Source organism: Canis lupus, chromosome 5, assembly GCF_011100685.1.
Source record: "Canis lupus familiaris isolate Mischka breed German Shepherd chromosome 5, alternate assembly UU_Cfam_GSD_1.0, whole genome shotgun sequence".
Taxonomy (NCBI): Eukaryota; Metazoa; Chordata; class Mammalia; order Carnivora; family Canidae; genus Canis; species Canis lupus.
The window spans coordinates 66,142,761-66,161,024 of NC_049226.1; the positions used below are offsets into that span (position 1 = coordinate 66,142,761).

Sequence of the window (18,264 nt, forward strand, 5' to 3'; positions counted from 1 at the left end):
TTTTCATGGCGTCCTGTTCTTGGCTATGCTTTTCTTCTCTTAGATCACGGAGAATATTAATGATAGTTTTTAGTTTTTTAATACCGTTTTCTTTTCCATACGTGGTCTGTGTTTCCACCTGGCTGCCTTGAGCTCTTGAAGGCTCCATGCTAGATGTTCTGGTGCTGGGCCGCCCACTCACATCTGCGGCGTAGCACGAGCCATGGGCCAGGCCTCTGGCTCACTGCTCCATGCGCTCCATCCAGAGTGCTGTGTGTGACTCAAGGACATTGGGGATGGAGCTGAGATGTAGTGTGATGTAGTCCTAAGTATCTGGTTTGTGCATGTTTTGCTTTTGGCATAAGCTTAGGGTATTTTATGGTCTGTCTTGGGCTGCATAGCTCTTTGCTATGCAAAGTGATACAGGTCCAAGTGACATCATAATTTATTTGGCAACTCTTTTCCTGGTGGTACGTAAGATGATGGGGTAGCTTCAGTTGGTGCCACCTCAGATTTGACGGAATGTGTGTGTAACATGTGGCATGCCATGAGGCTGTTCTGTGTCCATGCCCCTCTTCTGGTGCAGGGACATGGCCTGGCTGGTGAGACCTAGGGTGATTGTGAAGCCTGCATCAGCTACAGAGCATGGGGGTGCTCAGGTCAGCCCAGAAGTGAGCCCTTAGTTCTGCCTGCCTTAGACTGAGGTATCAGCTTCGTTTAGAAGTAAAAGTGTCAAACAGCTCAGGAGCTGACAGCCTACAGTAGTAATTGTGCCTGTTTAAAGCACATCATTGTTGGGGAAACAGATTGTCTGTTTCAACATAACATGATTTGTCTGTGCTGCACTTGTTGCTTGGGCGTTGGATTTCATTTTTTGTGGGGTTGAAGAGCATTCATGCCATGTGAATGTGGACAGAAAGAGAAGGACTCCAGCTGGAATCAGGTTCTTATCCTGCTGTATGCGTCATAAGGAAAAGAGAAATCCTCCACCATGTATTGTACTTTGACAAATGCAAAATGTCAGCAATGCTTTGGGTCCAACATCTAAGGACCAGAAAGTTTCTGATTTTGGCCATAGATGGTGCTGGTATTTCATTGAGTAGCAGCTTGCCTGGACTTGTGTTCAAAGCTGTTGTGAGATTTGTCTCTGACAGGCAGGTTGGGGTCCGTATCTGGTGCAGGTCCCTTTGGGCGGCAAGGCACATTCATTCAAGGAGTGCCAGCGCCTGCCATGGGTGAGGCCTGGTACCGGGAGCCCCAAGATCAGAGGGAAGGAGGAGCCCCTTTCCTCAGTTGGCTCGTATGTCCTGGTTGCTCTAGGAGACAGCCATCTTCGCGGTGGTTTCATGCTGCGGCAGCTGTGGGGACGGAGTTCGTGTGGGTTTCAGCAGAGGAGGGGACACGAGGTCCGTGTGCGACCATGGTGGGTTGCCTCTCAGAAGGTGCAGACGGGTGGCGGGAGCAGAGGGGTCTTCCCAAGCACCATGCTCCATTTGCTCCATTGCTGCAAATATAATGCTGTCTTTTTTGGTCATTTTACTTCCTGATTTGAAACCGGTAGCTTCTGGATCTGAGAGCAAAGTTCCCGCTTCACAACCTCACCTTTCTTATAGCCCTCCCACCTCGCCCCTGCTTCCCAGCCCAGCTCCTGCCCTGCTCCCGTGTCTGAGTCCTCAGTGTCCCCAGTGCCCCTGGTGTGATCAGGAAACACTGGAGGAGCACTGGAAAGATGAGGAAGGAGACTTCCCCCCGGAGCACCTGCTGTCCATCAAGGGGGACTGGCTGGGACACGGTGATGAAATAAGGCTGCCTGCCTGCCTGCCACCTGCAGCGAGGATACACTGGCTGTGTGCTCGGGTGTCCGGCGCCCCTGGTGCTGTGGAGCTGCTTGCAGAGAGCCCTTTCTGACTGCTTTCTCCTGAAACTGTCTGCACCCTTGCTGTTCCCCTGCTGCTGACTGCCCTACCCCCGTTGTGTCAGGTGCCCGAGGGCGGGGGCTCTTGTCTCATGTTCACCTGAGAGGAGGTCCCCTGGAGGATGGTGTGCGCTGGCACACATAAGCAATCGTGATTGTCAGTGACTGCTTACAATGTGGTGGAGCAAGCCTCAGACTCCATGCTTGAATAATTTGGGGATATTTGAATAATTGCACAAAACAGGAAGTTAAGCCTTAAAGGACCTGATTTGTGTGAACTTTTCTCTCACGAGTCAAGGGATGTGGAACCACCCCATTCAGAAGGCGCACCACACTCAGGGCTCAGCATGCTCACGGCACCTGGGCAGGTGTGCTGTGAGGGGCGTACGTGGCGTCTGTTTTTAAGGTTTGTTTGTTTGTTTGTTTTTAAGGTCTTGTGGTCTGATTCTTCAGTAACATCAGTAACCAAATCTTCCTCTGAAGTGACTGAATTTATTTCAAAGGTAAGGTGATTAAGGGCTCTTACAAGAATGAAAAGGCTCTCAATAATATTGCAGAGTGATCCCAGTGGATTGCTTCCTTCAGCTGGCAGAGCAAGTAGCTCGTGCATGGCTGTGAAAGCATGGTCCTCGACACCCTGATCTGCGCTGCTTGCAGTTGTTGAGAACGAGAAGAGGCAGGACGCACGCGGCGGAGGGGTGTCTGCTTTGGTTACTCTGCAGCGGAGACTGAGGGAGAGTCCACATGGTCCCAGCTTGGTCTGTCATATCTGCAGGGCTTCCTGGTCCTTTTCTGCTGGCTTAAACAAATGTCATCCAAACAGAAGGTCCCACTACTAGATAAATAACCACTTTCCCTACATAGACGTGTGTCCACACATACATACATACATACATACATACATACATACGTACGTACCCACCTCCACAGTCAGTATGTGTTTCTAGTCCACTGGCCCGGGCCGTAGCTGTGACAAAGTGGTGCATCTTAATTCATCCCCTTTGTTTCATGAACTGACAGAGCTAAAGTGTCTCCAAAATGAGTCTGAGGTTTTCACTATAAAACCAAGGCTGTAATCCTATAGGGGGAAATCCAGGGGATGGATCATATTTGTTTGCTCATGCTTCTCCTGTTGGCCTGTAAGCCAGGCTTTCCGGGGTTACTGATTCCCCTTGGGATTCACGTTTTCCTCTGTAACCCTGAGAGCGCTACATTTCCTCTCCTGCGTGCCAAGAACATCTGTTGCTCTGGACTGCACTGATGCTGGCAGGAATTCTGACCCCACTGGGTGCTGAGAGTGCTTCATGTTCGCCTGGCTGTGGGTTCTCTGACCTTCCTGGACATCTGGTTTGTCGTCTCCTGTTAATTTTGGAGAATTCTTCCCTGTTATCTCTTCAGATATTTCTTCTGCCCTGTCTCTCTCTTGCCCCGGGACTTGAACTCCATGCACCTGGACCTTTGACATCATCCATAGCTCTTGGGGGCGCCTTCTGTTTTCTTGCTCCTCTTGCTGTGCGTTTGAGTCGGACGATTTCTGTTGTCCTGTTTTCAGGCTCCCTGATGTTCAGTCTGCAGCTCTGCCCAGACTGCCGCTGAGCCTGGTTTATGTGCTGAGTTCATCTCTGGGACCGTGGTTTCCTATTGTTCCTGGCTTTTCCATCTTGACATGACTTTTAATAAAGTTTCCTTCTCTCTGCTGAGATTTCCCATTTGTTCATGCATGTTGTCTGTTTTTTCTCAATCTTTATGTTAAACCTAGTTGTTTTATAATCCCTATCTCATAGTTCCAACGTCCAGTTATCTCTGAGTCTCGCTCTGATGATTATCTTGATAACAGGTTTCATTCATTCTTTTTTTTTTTTTTCTATGTCTTGTAATTTTTTATTGAGTATTAAACATCATGTTTAAAAAATGTAGGAGACTGAAGGAAGCAGTATGTCTGCTTGGAAATGGGCATGTTGCTGCTTCTCTCAAGCCCTCGGTGGGGTCCTCGATTTGACCTAATTAGGAGTTGGGCCGGGTTTGGGTTTTGTTGCTGCTATCCCGCGGGCTTCAGGTTCCTCTGGGGGAGGGCAGCTGATACCTTGAGCCCCGGGAGAGGGGCCTGCAGTGTCAGAAGTTCTGTCAGGGGTCTGGCTTCACCCTTGGCCCTCAGCAGTCCTGGATGCCCATGGCCTGGAGGGGCTGTCCCTGCTCTGCTGAGCACCCTCCTCAGCCCCGGGGAGATTACGGTTGCTTGTTTTAACAGCCTGATGACAGACTTCTGGGGGTGAAGTGTTCTCCATCCTCCTGGTCCAGCCCAGTCCCAGGCACAGGGTCTTTGGGGGCTTCCCCGGCATCCCCGCCCCTCTCTTCCCCAGCAACCGCTGACCTCCTCTTTGTACTGGTGGAGCATATCCTCAGCCCGTGAGGCTTTTGCCCTTTCTTCAGGGCCAGAGGGGTGTGCTTGTCCTTTCTCCTGGGAGCAGGGCATCTTTGCCCATGGCCTGGTGCAAGGAGGACTCCCTCCCCTCCCGCAGAGGCAGAAAAGTAGTGCTTCTGCTTCATCCCCAGAAACAGAGGGTCTGCTTGGGCTCTGGGAGCAGGAGCTGTCTTGTCCCTCCCCCAGAGGCTTAAGGATTTTGCCTCAGATTTAGAGAAAGCTCCAGGGGAAGGCATAGAAGTTCCTGCCAGGCCCCCAGGGGCAGCCAGCCCACACCACCGCTGCCTTGGAGGCTCTCTCCAGTCTCCTTTGGAAGCAAGCTTGGGAAGGGAGGACACTCCCCCTTGTGTCTGGGCTCTTGGCTGACCACTGTGTGGCCCACACTCAGCCCGTGGGAAGTGTCCATCTTCTGACCTCTTCTGGCTGCTGGCATGGCGGCCACCTCTTCCTCGTGTTCTGCTGCAACAGAGACGGGTTGTGTGTCTTGTCTCTCCTTGGAGGGACAGGTCCCTCTTGAAATTCAGTTCACTTGGTGACCTTACAAATGAATTCCTGATGGGCTCATGGAAAGTACGATCGTGTAGGTTATCGAGGTTTTTACCGATGCTATGGGTGGGAGCAATGTTCTTTTGTGGCTTTCCACATCCTAAGTGGAAGTAGAACCCCAAGGAGCTGAGAGCAGGGTGGGTCATAGTGTCCTGCAGGTGTCAGCATCTAGTACCCTCCCACTTCTCAACTGGGGGAGGCCAGTGTCAGGTGAATTTTGACAGACGTCCGATGCTTTTCCATCTCTTTCAGTTACCCCAGCTGTACCCTGAAGAAAATCTGGAGAAGTTCATTCCTTGCTTAGCTGGCCCAGATTCCTTTTACGTAGAGCGAAATCACATGGATCTGGAAGCAGACCTGAGGTAATGCTATCCTGCACCTGCGGGCCAAGGATGCAGTTCTGGCAGTGGGCCCATGGGCCCACCCGTTGGCGATGTGGGACATAGCCAGAGTGGGGCGGGTGCACACCTGGGCTGCCTGGTCATCCCAGCAGCTATGAGGGCACATGCTGCTCCCAGAGGTCCGGGTCTCTGTCTGTCCCTGGGGATTTTCATCTGTTACGGAGAATTTGGTGGAGCTAGTAACGTAGGCATGATTTTGAGGATGTGAGTAAAGGAGTTTCACGGTACATGCCACCACTTAATGTGATTTTGACATTCTGACAAAATAAAATCCAAGTATTGTTTCTGTCCCATAGTGGGAAGTTGAGATTTGCAGGAGGGGACTAGGACCCAATAAAGTCCCAAAAGCTGGTGTCTCCCAGCCGAGTCCATGGCTGACGGGGCAGGCCTGCTGCCCGGGCCCAGCATCCCAGCACCAGCAACTAGAGGCAGCACAGCGGGCGCGGCTCTTGTGCCAGCCTGCTGCCCACCTCCCACTGTGAGATGCGATGGGTGTGGGGAAAGGGGCTCAGGGGAACGAAAGGACTCACACAGGAGTCGAATTGAGGCAGGGAGAACATAGGTTGTGGCACTTCTGTTTACTTTTTTCTCTCTTGTATTTCTCTTAACAGAAAATTACAATTTCTCTCCCCATTAGTTTTTGGTAATAACCATTTTAATGCTGATAAACCTGCATTGTTTAATTTGTAGGTATTTGGCCTCATTACCTTCTCACTTATTAAAAAATGACCACGTTAAGAGATTTTTCAGCACTTCATCTCCCACCCAACAGCTTCAAAGTCCAAGTGAGTTTATGAAATGTAATTACATAAAGATAGAAACATCTTTATTATGTGTAAACTTTATGACATCTATCTTAACTTACAGGTCCTGGCACCCCCTCCCTCTCTAAAGTGGGTACCATGATGGGCGTGTCTGGAAGGTGAGGCGTCCTGTGTAAGCAGTGTGTTTCAGATCAGCATAGAGCTTACTTCTGACTGTGTGTAAATAATTGTTTGTAGAGCAAAGTCATTTTTGGTTTTAGTCTTGAATAATATTGTGAGGGGAACTGGGTAGAGATACTCCAGTTTATGATTTCTCCATGTAAAAAGAGAAGTGGTTCTCTGAGCCATTGCACTTGTAATTCCTAAGGATTGTTACTGCAAGTGCCAGTTTCTGGGCCCTGTGCATCCTAGAATTTCAGAGAATATTCATTTTTACGAGCTCCCAGGGAACGACTGCCCATGAGGTGGCAGAGGCACTGCTCCAAGAGTTCTCTGTCAGCCTCGAGTTGACAGTGATTATAGCAGTGCTCGGGTGGCAAACAGGCTGTCATTAAAATGGGTCAGTATCATGGACAGTGACACACACGCATATAGTTATGTGAAGATGCAGTCAGGTCACGAGGTCTTTGAAAGTGCTGACTTTCTGGGTTTATAGTCTTGGGTGGAAGGGGCAGGGCAGAAAGCAGAATGCTGAGCATTCCTGCCTGCTACCAAGACTCCCTTTCAAAAAAAGTCCATTCAAATAAAAGATTTAAGGAGTCCGTTTTAATTTAAGATTTTCAGTATCATGCTATGATAGAGTAACAAACTAGGCCGCTCAGCCAGGAGTCGGTGACGCACGCATGCACACACACACACAGATGTGCATACTCTGAAGCATGCCTACAGACACCTTCAGGGGGGTGGCATCACAGAGGCACAGCAGCAGGAAAGGGCTTTGGTGCTGACAGTAGGCATGGCCTCTGATGCCATCCAGCACCTGAGAGCTGGCTACTGCACGCTTCCCACCCAGTTGTGGTGGAGGCTGCAGTCTTGTGAAAACCACCTGTCTGCTATCCCCACAGGCCTGTGTGTGGTGTGGCTGGCATCCCATCCTCTCAGAGCGGCGCCCAGCACCACATGCAGCACTCGGCCAGTGCAGCCACCTTGCCCCACTGCTCCCACACAGGGGGTACAGGCTCAGCACTGGCCTACCGGGCCCAGATGGACACCTCGCCTGCCATCCTGATGCCCTCCAGTCTGCAGACCCCTCAGACCCAGGAGCAGAATGGGATCTTAGACTGGCTTAGGAAACTGCGCTTGCACAAGTACTACCCAGTCTTCAAACAGCTCACAATGGAGAAGGTATGTGGATGACTGGGCAGGTGACACAGTCTTCCTCTGCTCTCATTCCTCGTGGGCTTGAGTTGGGTGTCTAGACTGTCCATGATGTGGAAATCACACAGCCTGGTATCTGACACCTGTATGTATATGCCCTAAGTCCCACACACACCAGAGGAGGAGTGGCAGTGCATTTGGATTTGAAGGCTCCCTGCAGCCGAAGCAAAAACTGGAACACAGTTATGAACAAACTTTTTTTTTTTTTTAAAGATAGTTTGAGGGGGGATCCCTGGGTGGCACAGCGGTTTGGTGCCTGCCTTTGGCCCAGGGCGCGATCCTGGAGACCCGGGATCGAATCCCACGTCGGGCTCCCGGTGCATGGAGCCTGCTTCTCCCTCTGCCTGTGTCTCTGCCTCATTCTCTCTCTCTCTGTGACTATCACAAATAAATAAAAATTAAAAAAAGAAATTAAAAAAAAATAAAGATAGTTTGGGGTCTTCATGTGTTAGATACACTGTGTGATACAAAGGACATTGTATCTCCAGCAGCCATTTCAGTAAAAACGGTGAATTGGGGTGTGCACGCCCCCTTTGTTAGATGCCCTTCAGCTTAGGCTGTGCACACGCAGGAGGTCAGTGCCTAAGGGCCTGTTTTACAAGGTGCCCAGATACTTGGATCCGAGGAAATAGCCTGCTGATGATCTGGCTCGATTGAGGGTCATACAGCTGAAAAGAATAGATGAATTTTATGTCTTTCAAGCAATCCTACATAGAAATTTTTTTTAAGAGAAAGGGAGGGGTGAGGGGAGGAGCGGAGGGAGAGGGAGAGAATCTCAAACAGACTGCAAAATGAGCACAGAGCCTGTGAAATGGCTGATCTCAGGACTTTGAGATCGCAGCCAGAGCTTGAAGTCAAGAGTCGGGACGCTTAACCAACTGAGCCAAGGAGCCTTGAAAATTATTTTTTACAACAGAGAGTTCTGATGAGCATTTTTTCGTTGTTAAAATTTGAAATTTCTGAACTAGTGGCATCACTGAGAAAAACTAAATTTGACCCATGGCCGTGTTTGAGCTCTGATGCCCCCTGCTGGATACAATCACTTGGCACTTTTATCTATGTAAAAAATCTCATTTGTCCAAAAATCTGCAAGTGAACCTAGAAATCAAGCTTTGAGTACAAAAAAAATTAAAAATAAAAAAATAAACAGCTTTTAAGTATATTTGTAATATTCTTGGCTTAGGATACATAAATCCTAAAAACCACAGATTTTGCCAACCTTGTCTCATGGTCAATTTAAAAAGTTTCAACATAATGTAGGAGTTGAATTTTAGCCATAAAAATCACAAATCGCATTATAGACTGTTGTGAGAACCAGCGTGTTGTGCCTGCTCAGTATAAAGCCACCAGTTAGTTAGCCATTTAATTCAGATGGCATCATCTTTTCTGGAACACTTGCTTCTCAACAAAGTTGCTTTGCCCCTAAAATGACAGTGAATTTTGAGAAAAAAGAGCTGTTAAGAGTTCTCCTGTCTGCAGGAGGATAAATGGCTTGTATCCAAGGAGGTGGATCCCTCAGACACTTCCATGGATAGGAGGGAACACTTGAACAGATCCAGTCTCTCTAGAAGTGGAAACTAAAGACATATTCTTCAGTTGCCTGCCCCATAGTGCAGACCTTGCAGGTCCCCCATCTTCTCTGGCTGTGGGGAAGGCCCAGTGGACATGGTCTGTGAGCCTTCTATGCAAAGTGAACATTTCATATTTTGAACAAGGGACATGACATCATTTAGCAACGAGCTATTTTGGTGTTTCCAAGCTTTTTATTTGCCTTTTATTATCCAGTTAGGTTTGATCTGTTTGCATGTCCTAATGGTAGGATACATTTATTAAATGATACTCCAAGTTCTTTGTTTTCTGAGTCTTAATTGATTCTCAATAACTCTGTAATGTGTTTCTTCTGTGGAAGTTTCTGAGCCTTACTGAGGAAGATCTAAATAAATTTGAATCCCTCACAATGGGAGCAAAGAAAAAACTCAAGACTCAGCTGGAGCTGGAGAAGTAAGTGTGAAACATCGGTTCCTTTTTGTTCCTAATATACTGAATGTGGTATCTAAATGGGGTGTCTTGGACTGGATAGGGACCTCTGAATGTGGGGTGACAATCGGGTGCCCTGGGAGGCAAAAGAATTCTCCTGAGGCAGAACAAAGGAGACAGAAGTTTATTGAGCAGAGGCTGTTAGCTAGAGGCAGTGGGTGTGGGGGCTGTATTTAAAAAGGGAAGGTGAGGAGGTGTGGAATCTTCCCTTTCTTAGTAACTGTGCTGGTTGTAAGTAGCCCAGTGGTCAGTTGGGGCCTATGGATATTCTGAGGTGGGCCTGTGTTCAGCCAGCGGGTTGCTCTGGCATGTTTGCTTGAAAGCGCCTCGACACGGAACAGGTGCTAGCAGTTACAGCTGAATGCCATTGATTGATCACTTTGATTGCTTAGCAAAGCTTCATTAATGCTTTTACAAATCTACGGATGTGGTTTTGGTGTGCTAGGGAAGGACCTTTGCAGAGAATCCAACAAGTCAGAATGAATTGTTTTCCATCTATGAGGGTATTTGTGGGGCAGTCACCCTTGTATGGAATCTGTGCACTAAAGCAGAGCTTGGGAAATGTCAAAAGGTTCTTTAGCAGAAGACCTGAACGCTCTCTTGTTCACATGCTCTCTTGCCACACAGGGAGAAGTCAGAAAAACGGTGCCTGAACCCCGCAGCCCCACCCCCAGTCACCAGCAGCGGAGTGGCCCGAGTCCCACCCACCAGCCATGTCGGGCCTGTGCAGACAGTGCGAGGCACCCATGCTGCAGGTGGGTGAGGGCGGGCGGCCTGGATGGATCTCTGGCTCTTCCTTTTGAGAATAGTTAAGACCGTAGACGATACCCACACTTTTGGCCATTTGCCTGTTTTTAGAATTTACAGTTATTGCTCATTAGTTTAGCTTTTATCATGTCTACCTTAGAAAACAGAAGGGACATTTGGATTAGAAGCTGGAGACCGGTGACTCGCCTGAAGTTGTTTGGGCAAAAGAATTAGATCCAGAAGCTACATGATGAGAAGAGAAGGAAGTACCCCAAACAGATGAATATACTCTCCCCCAGGAGGTGCAGACAGGTCATGTGTAGGTCCTTGCCCTGGAGGCCCATCTTGAAACTCCCCAGTGTACCTAGTGTAGCCTCCCTGTTGTGGGGCCTGGGGAGCCACTCCCCTGTGTTCCCTGCCTTTGCCTCCACAGATGGGGCAGAAGGCATTGAAGGACCAGAGTAACGGAGCCAGGGAGGAAAACATGCTAGTGTTCTCTTTTCAGTGGTTATTTGAATAAGAGGTCTTACATCCCTTAGCCTCGTAGAATAGGGGTGTCTCTCAGTGTGGGGAGCTGACCTTTGTCACACCATGGTGGCCAGGGACCCTTGTCCCTTCTCCAGCATGAGTAGGGAGGCATGGTGGCACCTGGCCAAGAGCCTGGCCATGCTCACACCTGCTGATGACCAGCTGTGGGGACTTGGGCAGCTTGCTTTCTCTGAACCTCTGGGTCCTGTCCGTCTGCAGTGGGAGTGACAGCATCTGCCCCTCCCTGGGGCTGGCATCCAGGTCAGGTGGGCAGGGAGGGCGCAAAGAGGTGTTGGCCAGCACAACCCACGTGGGTGCCCCTTTTCCACAGCGCTGCGGGTAGAAGTGGAGCAGGCCCCTCACCAGACGGCCCGGGAAGGCAGCTCCTCAGAATGCTCCAGCTCTTCGCCCAGCCCGATGGGGGTGCAGGGCCGGGAAGAGAGCTCGGACAGCGCCGAGGAGAACGACAGACGTAAGGACATGCGGCCTGGTGAGCACTGCACTGTTCCTGCCCTGGCCTGTGAGGCTGTGCTGACTGCCCTGTTTCCATCCCTAGGTGTGGAGATTCACTTGGAGGGCTCGGATAAGGAGAAGCCCGTCATGCTACTGAATCATTTTGCTTCCAGTTCTGCCAGACCCACGGCCCAGGTTCTCCCCGTGCAGAATGAGGCAGGCTCCAGTCCATCGGGCCACCACCCCCTGCCCCCCCAGATGATGGCCGCAGCCTCTCACCTAGCGCCCATCCGGATGCTGAATTCGGTGCACAAGTCGGAAAGAGGGGGTGCGGACATGAAGCTCCTCCCGCCTTCCGTGCACTCGCTGCTGTCTCTAGAAGAAAGGAGTAAACTCTCGGGACCAAGAGGCGGCATCAAAGTGGACAAGAACTTCGGCCACGCAGTGATCGACGCAGCACCCGCACCCACCCCCCAGCAGCCCCTGCAGGTCCTCTCCGCCCTTGCCGAGAGCAGCTCCGTGTCACCTAGCGTCTCCTTCGGTCCCCGTGCCAAAGTCGTACACACGTCTGCGCTGGACCGGGTGATGAAGCCGGCCCCGCAGTCAGCCCTGGCGGCGGAGAGCAGCACGGCCGCCGCAGGGACGTCGAGCACGGTCTTCCACGTGGCTCGGCCCCCCATCAAACTTCTGGTGTCTTCATCTGTCCCCGCGGACTCTGCCATTTCTGGGCAAACTCCCTGTTCTAATAACGTGCAAATAAGCGTGCCCCCTGCAATAATAAACCCCCGGACTGCTCTGTACACCGCCAATACCAAAGCTGCCTTCTCTGCGATGAGCAGTGTGCCCGTGGGGCCCCTGCAGGGCAGCTTCTGTGCGAACAGCAACACTGCCTCCTCCAGCAGCCACCCTTCCACGTCCTTCGCCAGCATGGCCACTGTGCCCAGCTGCCCAGCTCCCAGCTCCAGCCCCGCGCTCTCCTCGGCCCCTGAAAGCAGTTTCTACAGCAGTAGCGGCGGCGGAGGTGGCGGCGGCTCCCCCGGGAACATTCCTGCCTCCACCCAGAACCACCACCACCACCACCACCATCAGCAGCCATCGGCGCCCCAGCAGCCCACACCGGCCCCACCGCCTGGCTGCGTCGTGTGCACGTCCTGTGGATGCAGCGGCAGCTGTGGCTCGAGTGGCCTGACCGTCAGCTATGCCAACTACTTCCAGCACCCGTTCTCGGGGCCGTCTGTGTTCCCCTTCCCCTTCCTGCCCTTTAGCCCCGTGTGTGGCAGCGGCTACGTGGGTGCCCAGCAGTATGGTGGTGGCGCCTTCCCCGTGGTGCATTCGCCCTACGGTGGCAGCGTGCCTCCCGAGCCCGTGCTGGGCGGCCAGTCTGCGTTCACCGTGCCACCCATGCAGAGCTTCATGGCAGGTGCGGCGGGTGTGTACCAGGCCCCAGGACTGGTGGGCAGCAGCAATGGCACCGGCCACAAGAAGAGTGGCAATCTGTCGTGTTACAACTGTGGGGCCACCGGGCACCGCGCTCAGGATTGCAAGCAGCCGTCCATGGACTTCAATCGGCAAGGTAAAGGTGGGCGGCCACAGAGCAGGCTGCCCTGGTTAGTGGTGCAGCGTCACCCCCAAGGAGACACACTCACAGAGCTTTACTCTTTATGGAAACAGTAGGAAATCATCTTTTTAAAGCAGAAACCAGTTTTTTGAATACTAGTTGGAAAAGCGTGAATTCTTGATAGGCTCTAAAGCCCCCCCCCGCCCCTCAAAGGGTTACGTTGTCCCTACGCTGGCCATTGATTTCAGCCTGCTCCTCGTTCCAGGGACTAGTGAGCTGGGGAGGGGGTTGTGTGGCCCTGGTCGCATGTGGGGGTGACTTGACACCCTCACCCCACATTCAGCTGAAAGCCAGGGGTGTGGCATGTGAGCGCGGGTGCTGCCGGTAGGTCGGACTGTCCCCGTCGTCTTTGCCCCTAGGTAGCCGGGCTGGAGGTGTGTGGCTGTATGATGGCACCCATACTGCCACGTGCCCCCGCCCCTTTCCCACTTGCTCTTTGGTCTCTAGTCCACTTCAGGTGTGTATCCGATGTGGTGACACAGGCTCTTGCTGTTGGCTCTGGGAAGGTGGTTAAACTAGGCCCGAGGGTCTCTCCCAGCTCTGGGATACTCACTGTGCAGCCTTGAAAAGTCTGTCACTTGGTCTCTGTACACTTCTGATGGTTGCCCCAGACCTGGGATCCTGAAACACACCTGTGCATCTTGGTCACTTGGAGAGCGTTTAGTGACAACTCTGGGGGCAGGTGGGGGTGACCGTGGGCAGTGTTCATCCTGTGGCCAGAGGTGGGGCTATATCTTCTGAAGCTGGGAGCCTCGGCCCATGGTGATGGTCAGGCCTCCCTGGCCCAGCTGATTGCCCGAAGACTAGAGAGAATGGGACCAGGGACTGCCAGGTCACTCCTCTTCTGTGTGGATCTATGGGTAGTGTCTAATTCTGGGACTGTGAGTGGGGAGCTGGAGGTGGGTCCAATAGGTAGCCCAGATTTCCAGCACCCACCTCTTGACCAGTGACTCTCGAAAGAACTTGGGACAGCTCAGTTGTTGGCAGTAATTGCACGGTGATTTAAATTTGATCTCTTTCCTCCTCCCTCTCTATAGGTACTTTTAGGTTGAAATATGCCCCTCCAGCAGAAAGTCTGGACTCCACAGACTGACATTTTTCTCTGGCAACAGAACACTATTAAGCCATGGAAACAGAAGGAAAATTAAATCCAAAACTGAGAAGTCTAGTTGCTGTTGAGCTTACTATTTTTAATCCAAAGGTGCTTTACTTTACTAGACTGGATAGAAAACCTAGCGTAGGAGTGCATCAAACTCAGTTTTATTGCCAAAATCCTAGATTGGAGCTTGACGTCAGGACTCGCCTGGTTGGCGTCTCCACCACGGTTGTGATGTGGAGACCTCCGTCTCCCGAGGAGCATCGCCGTCATCGGTTCTACCAGGTCACATGTAATTCCAGGGCAGCTACGCAAGATCGGAATCAGAACTGCAGGTTGGAGTTCTCCACGTGGAGTTCCGCCAGACGGACTCTTGATACCCTGGGTGAGGGGACATGTCGCCTTTGTTTCGTTTCGTTGTTTGGTTTTGTTTTGTTCCTCCAGTGGTTAGACACTAATCTCTCTGGGCTTTTTAAGGATTGCACTACAGAAGAATGTACACTGATGTCAATCTCTGCCGTTCTGGGAGACAGACTCCCTGAGACCAGTCAGTGCAAGACATCCGTTTTTAAGGAGTTGGCACCAGCAGGCTATGTGACTTGGTACACAGCAGAGATTTTAGCATTTCCTTCCCTCCTTAAAACACTTGTAGCAGTCTCAAGTTTTTAATTTTTTTTCTGCGAATAAATTTAAACTATGTTATTAAATAGAAATAGTTACTCGCAACAACTTAATATCTAAGGGTCCAAGTCCCAGAGAATCCCTTCCTTCTCGGCCCATCAATAGCTTGAAGTCCTGTCATTTTCCACCTCGACGGAGCTCTTGCAGAGACATGGTGACCGCACAGCCTTCGTGAGCTGGCTCTGAGGGATGCTCCACGTCCTTGGCAAAGTTGGCAAGTTCTTTTATCTCACACGGATCTCCCAAGGACCCCAAGGCTTACTGCTAACGGATTCACACTTGAGACAGACATTTCAACAATACAGTTCTATAATTCATGAGCAAAAGATTTGAAATGTTCTCCTGTCAACTTCTTTTGTATTAGGCTGTGTATTAATGGTTAGTTCTGCTAAAAATGACCCGAAAACTACAATAGAAAGTGGTAAGACTCTGAAACAGAGACCACACCAACAGGACAGAGCTACAAGATCTGCAGGAATCTAGTTTTATCCAAAGTAGGAAAGAAATCCTCACCGTACAGCTCTGTGTCACCCCATTACCATGAAAGCTTCTTGGTCTGAAATTGAGGGACTTATAAATCTTTAAAGCTAAAAGGGAATTTTCTGCTCAAATATTGTTATTTTAAACACTAAAACCTTCAATATTAAAATATTTGGTAAAGCCTTGCCCAGGGATTCTGCAGATGAATATTTTAAAAAAAAGAAAAGAAAATCATAATATTCAGACCTTTCTTAAAATGGGACAATCAGCCTCATGCCCGATTGGTGTAAAAGAGTATCCTAGAATTTGAGGCGTTGTGATGTGAGGCTTCAAATTTTATGATCAGTTTCCTGGCTGGAGGGAAACTAGCAGAGTTGTTACATTTTTTTATGAAAGGCTTTTAGTAGAGTTTTTTAGAGTTTTATTTTAGTAGAGTTTCATTTCTATGCAATGCAGAATTGACAGACCTCTGTATGCTTCTCTCTCTTCCTGGTACACAGTATTACATACAGTTTTGAAGTGATGGTGACGCTTACAACAACTTTTTTGGGGAATGTTACATTGATCTCTTAATTATAAACAAAATGTCAAAATAACGAGAACTGACACAACTTTGCCTTAAAGAGTAGGAGCCTGGAACTTGTCATATGATGTTAAAGGAAGACTTGGGGGTGTCCGCTGATGTTTACGATTTTAATATTTCTGAAGGCCGTTACGGTGGCCTGGACATGTGCTGAAAGCCAAACTTTTAAAATTTTTGGTTTTTTTTAAACAAAGAAATATTTTAAATAAATCCTATTTCAACACAGTGAAATTGTTGAAAACTGTCTCATAAAAGAAAAAAATCATATTTAGGGTTTTTGTTTTAGTGGTCAGTATTGGGGATTGAAAGTGTCTGTTGTTACCCTTATGACTATTTTGACAAATATTAGAGGCTAGTGTGTTCCATACAACAAAAAATTAAAATAGGAGTTTCGATTCGAAGTAGGACATTCAAATTGAGGTAAATAAGTCCAGACATTGTGCGGCTGTGTTCCAGTCATCAAAGGTCTTAGAAAAATTCCCACTTGTCTTTGAAAGTGCATGTGCGCTGTGATGTCTCCAGTGAGGCCATACCAAGGTGAGAATTGTAAAACGTCAATGTGAGCCACACGGGACACAAAGCATCCAGCTGCCGATCGGTGAGATCTCTTCCTGAGTGACTACTTGGACTTGGGAATATTTGCTGGCAGTGTAATCTCTGGTGAATTTCTCTCCAAAAGCAACCAAAGTCAGTAAGGCTGAAGAGCGTTTTGCATTTCCTCAGATGTCCTCATCTTCTCAGAAACATGGATCTGACTGACCCTTTCAACTATGTAGTCATTTTCCAGAAATCACGGGCTCAGTTTCCAAATGCTGTAGCAGCCAGGTAGGTGTGGCACAGCCACTTTGCTCTGTGTGGTCTGTTATATTATCAGAGTTTCCCCATCTTTTTTTGTCTCCAAGAATGGGGGAAGTGGAATGTACAGATTGAAGTAGAATACAACGTTGGGATAAAACAACTATTTAATCCTTTTTTTTTTTTTTAAAGCAAGCACTCAATTTTCTACTTTCTAATTTTTATGTCATGGTAATACTGAAAATTGGAAAGTGTTTAAATGTTAAAACTCGTAATTGCTAAAGAGCACTGAGGAAATGGGAGCTAGCACTTAAATAACATTTTCTTCAAAGCACGTATGCGATTGGGTATTTAAAAAAAAAGCAACCAGCATCATCTAGAATAATCTCTAGAAGATTACAGGAGTCAGCTTGTGAATATAGTAGTTAATAGGTTCAGTGTTTTAATTCACTATTTAGGAGTCACCGTAGCTAGTTTGCAGTTCACTGTGTAGGTGCGGCGCAGCAGCAGCAACGCTGCCCAGCCTCAGCAGCAACTGCCGCGCCTCCCAGTTGGAGCACCGACTGATCGGACCCATCCAGATCTGATGGAGGCTTGCTCTGGGCTCACTCCAGTATCCCTGGAGCGTGCTGGCCCGGAGGAATCAGGTTGCACCCGTCCTCACTCCCTAGCATCTTGTACTCTTCCTGCTTCTGTGGTGGGTTATTTGATGCCTTGCTAGTTTTACATACTGGTTACCGATGGCGTATACATGGAGTCTTAAGGATGTTAAGGGAAACCGTGTCCTTCCCAGAGGATGGGCTTGTGGAACCCAAAGGGGCGGATGTCCTTTCCAAAGCGCAGATGACTCCCAAAGGATGAGTCAGGTAACAGTTTAAAGCCATGGGCTCTGAGGAGGCTCAATTTGCAAAGTCCCTAGGTTCTGAATGAAAAAAAAAATCTTTAATCAACACTCTGGAAACCACATACTTGCTGGTTGAGGCCAAAGGTCAATTTTACTACACTGTTCTGGGGGGGAGGGGAGCTCAGTGCATCTCTGTCAAGTCAGTCCCAGGTATTGTAACAAGCCCCTCACATGCATTAAGTTTTTACATGCACAAAGATGAAGGCTTTGGTACTGAAACCGAAGACCCTTGTGTACTCAAGAATCTTCACAGCTTATATATTGGACAGATTTTCTTTTTAGGAATGAAGGAAAATTCTCCCATTTTTGAGCCATTCTTTTATGTCAATTCTACAAAATTGCATGTAACTTTATAAATATTTTTAAAAGATATAGTTTTGTAAATATTTAATATTCTGCTAATTTGATTTTGAATTGTAAATGTTAAGTATTGTTTTTGAAGTTTTTATGTTTTATTATACTTTGTTAAAAAAGAAAAATTGTACATTTTTAGAATGTTTTTATGAGTAAATTTAATGTACTGAAAATAAAAATTAAAAAAAACTTTCATTTTACTATGTCTTTGTCTCATAGAATATGAAGCACACATCTTTTCAAATAAATTGCAACTCTTGGGTCTGCACACTAGGGGAGTCACTTTTCTGCCTTCTCAACTTTTTTTTGAAGATTTATTTATTCATGAGAGAGAGAGAGAGGCAGAGACCCAGGCAGAGGGAGAAGCAGGCTCCATGCAGGGAGCCCGACGTGGGACTTGATCCTGGGACTCCAGGATCACGTCCTGGGCTGAAGGCAGGCACTAAACCGCTGAGCCACCCAGGCGTCCCATGCCTTCTCAATTTGACAAGAGACACATGGTTTTAAATCCATTTCCTATCAAGTTTCCCATGTTTTAAAAAATATCTTTACTATGACCAGAAACATGATCTCTTGATTTGGGG

At 48.9% G+C, this 18,264-nt stretch overlaps 1 protein-coding gene across 1 annotated transcript in view; it reads left to right on the forward strand.

Annotated features, from left to right (window-relative positions):
• The window catches only part of ZCCHC14 (zinc finger CCHC-type containing 14), a 57,497-nt gene extending 39,628 nt beyond the window's left edge, over positions 1-17,869 (forward strand). Inside the window, 10 exon segments of the mRNA XM_038538095.1 lie at positions 2,326-2,397; positions 5,115-5,224; positions 5,954-6,048; positions 6,131-6,185; positions 7,092-7,371; positions 9,314-9,405; positions 10,069-10,196; positions 11,048-11,188; positions 11,273-12,742; positions 13,825-17,869. Of these exon segments, the coding sequence (XP_038394023.1) occupies positions 2,326-2,397; positions 5,115-5,224; positions 5,954-6,048; positions 6,131-6,185; positions 7,092-7,371; positions 9,314-9,405; positions 10,069-10,196; positions 11,048-11,188; positions 11,273-12,742; positions 13,825-13,880 (2,499 nt within the window). The 3' untranslated portion in view covers positions 13,881-17,869.
• The last annotated feature ends 395 nt before the right edge of the window (positions 17,870-18,264 follow it).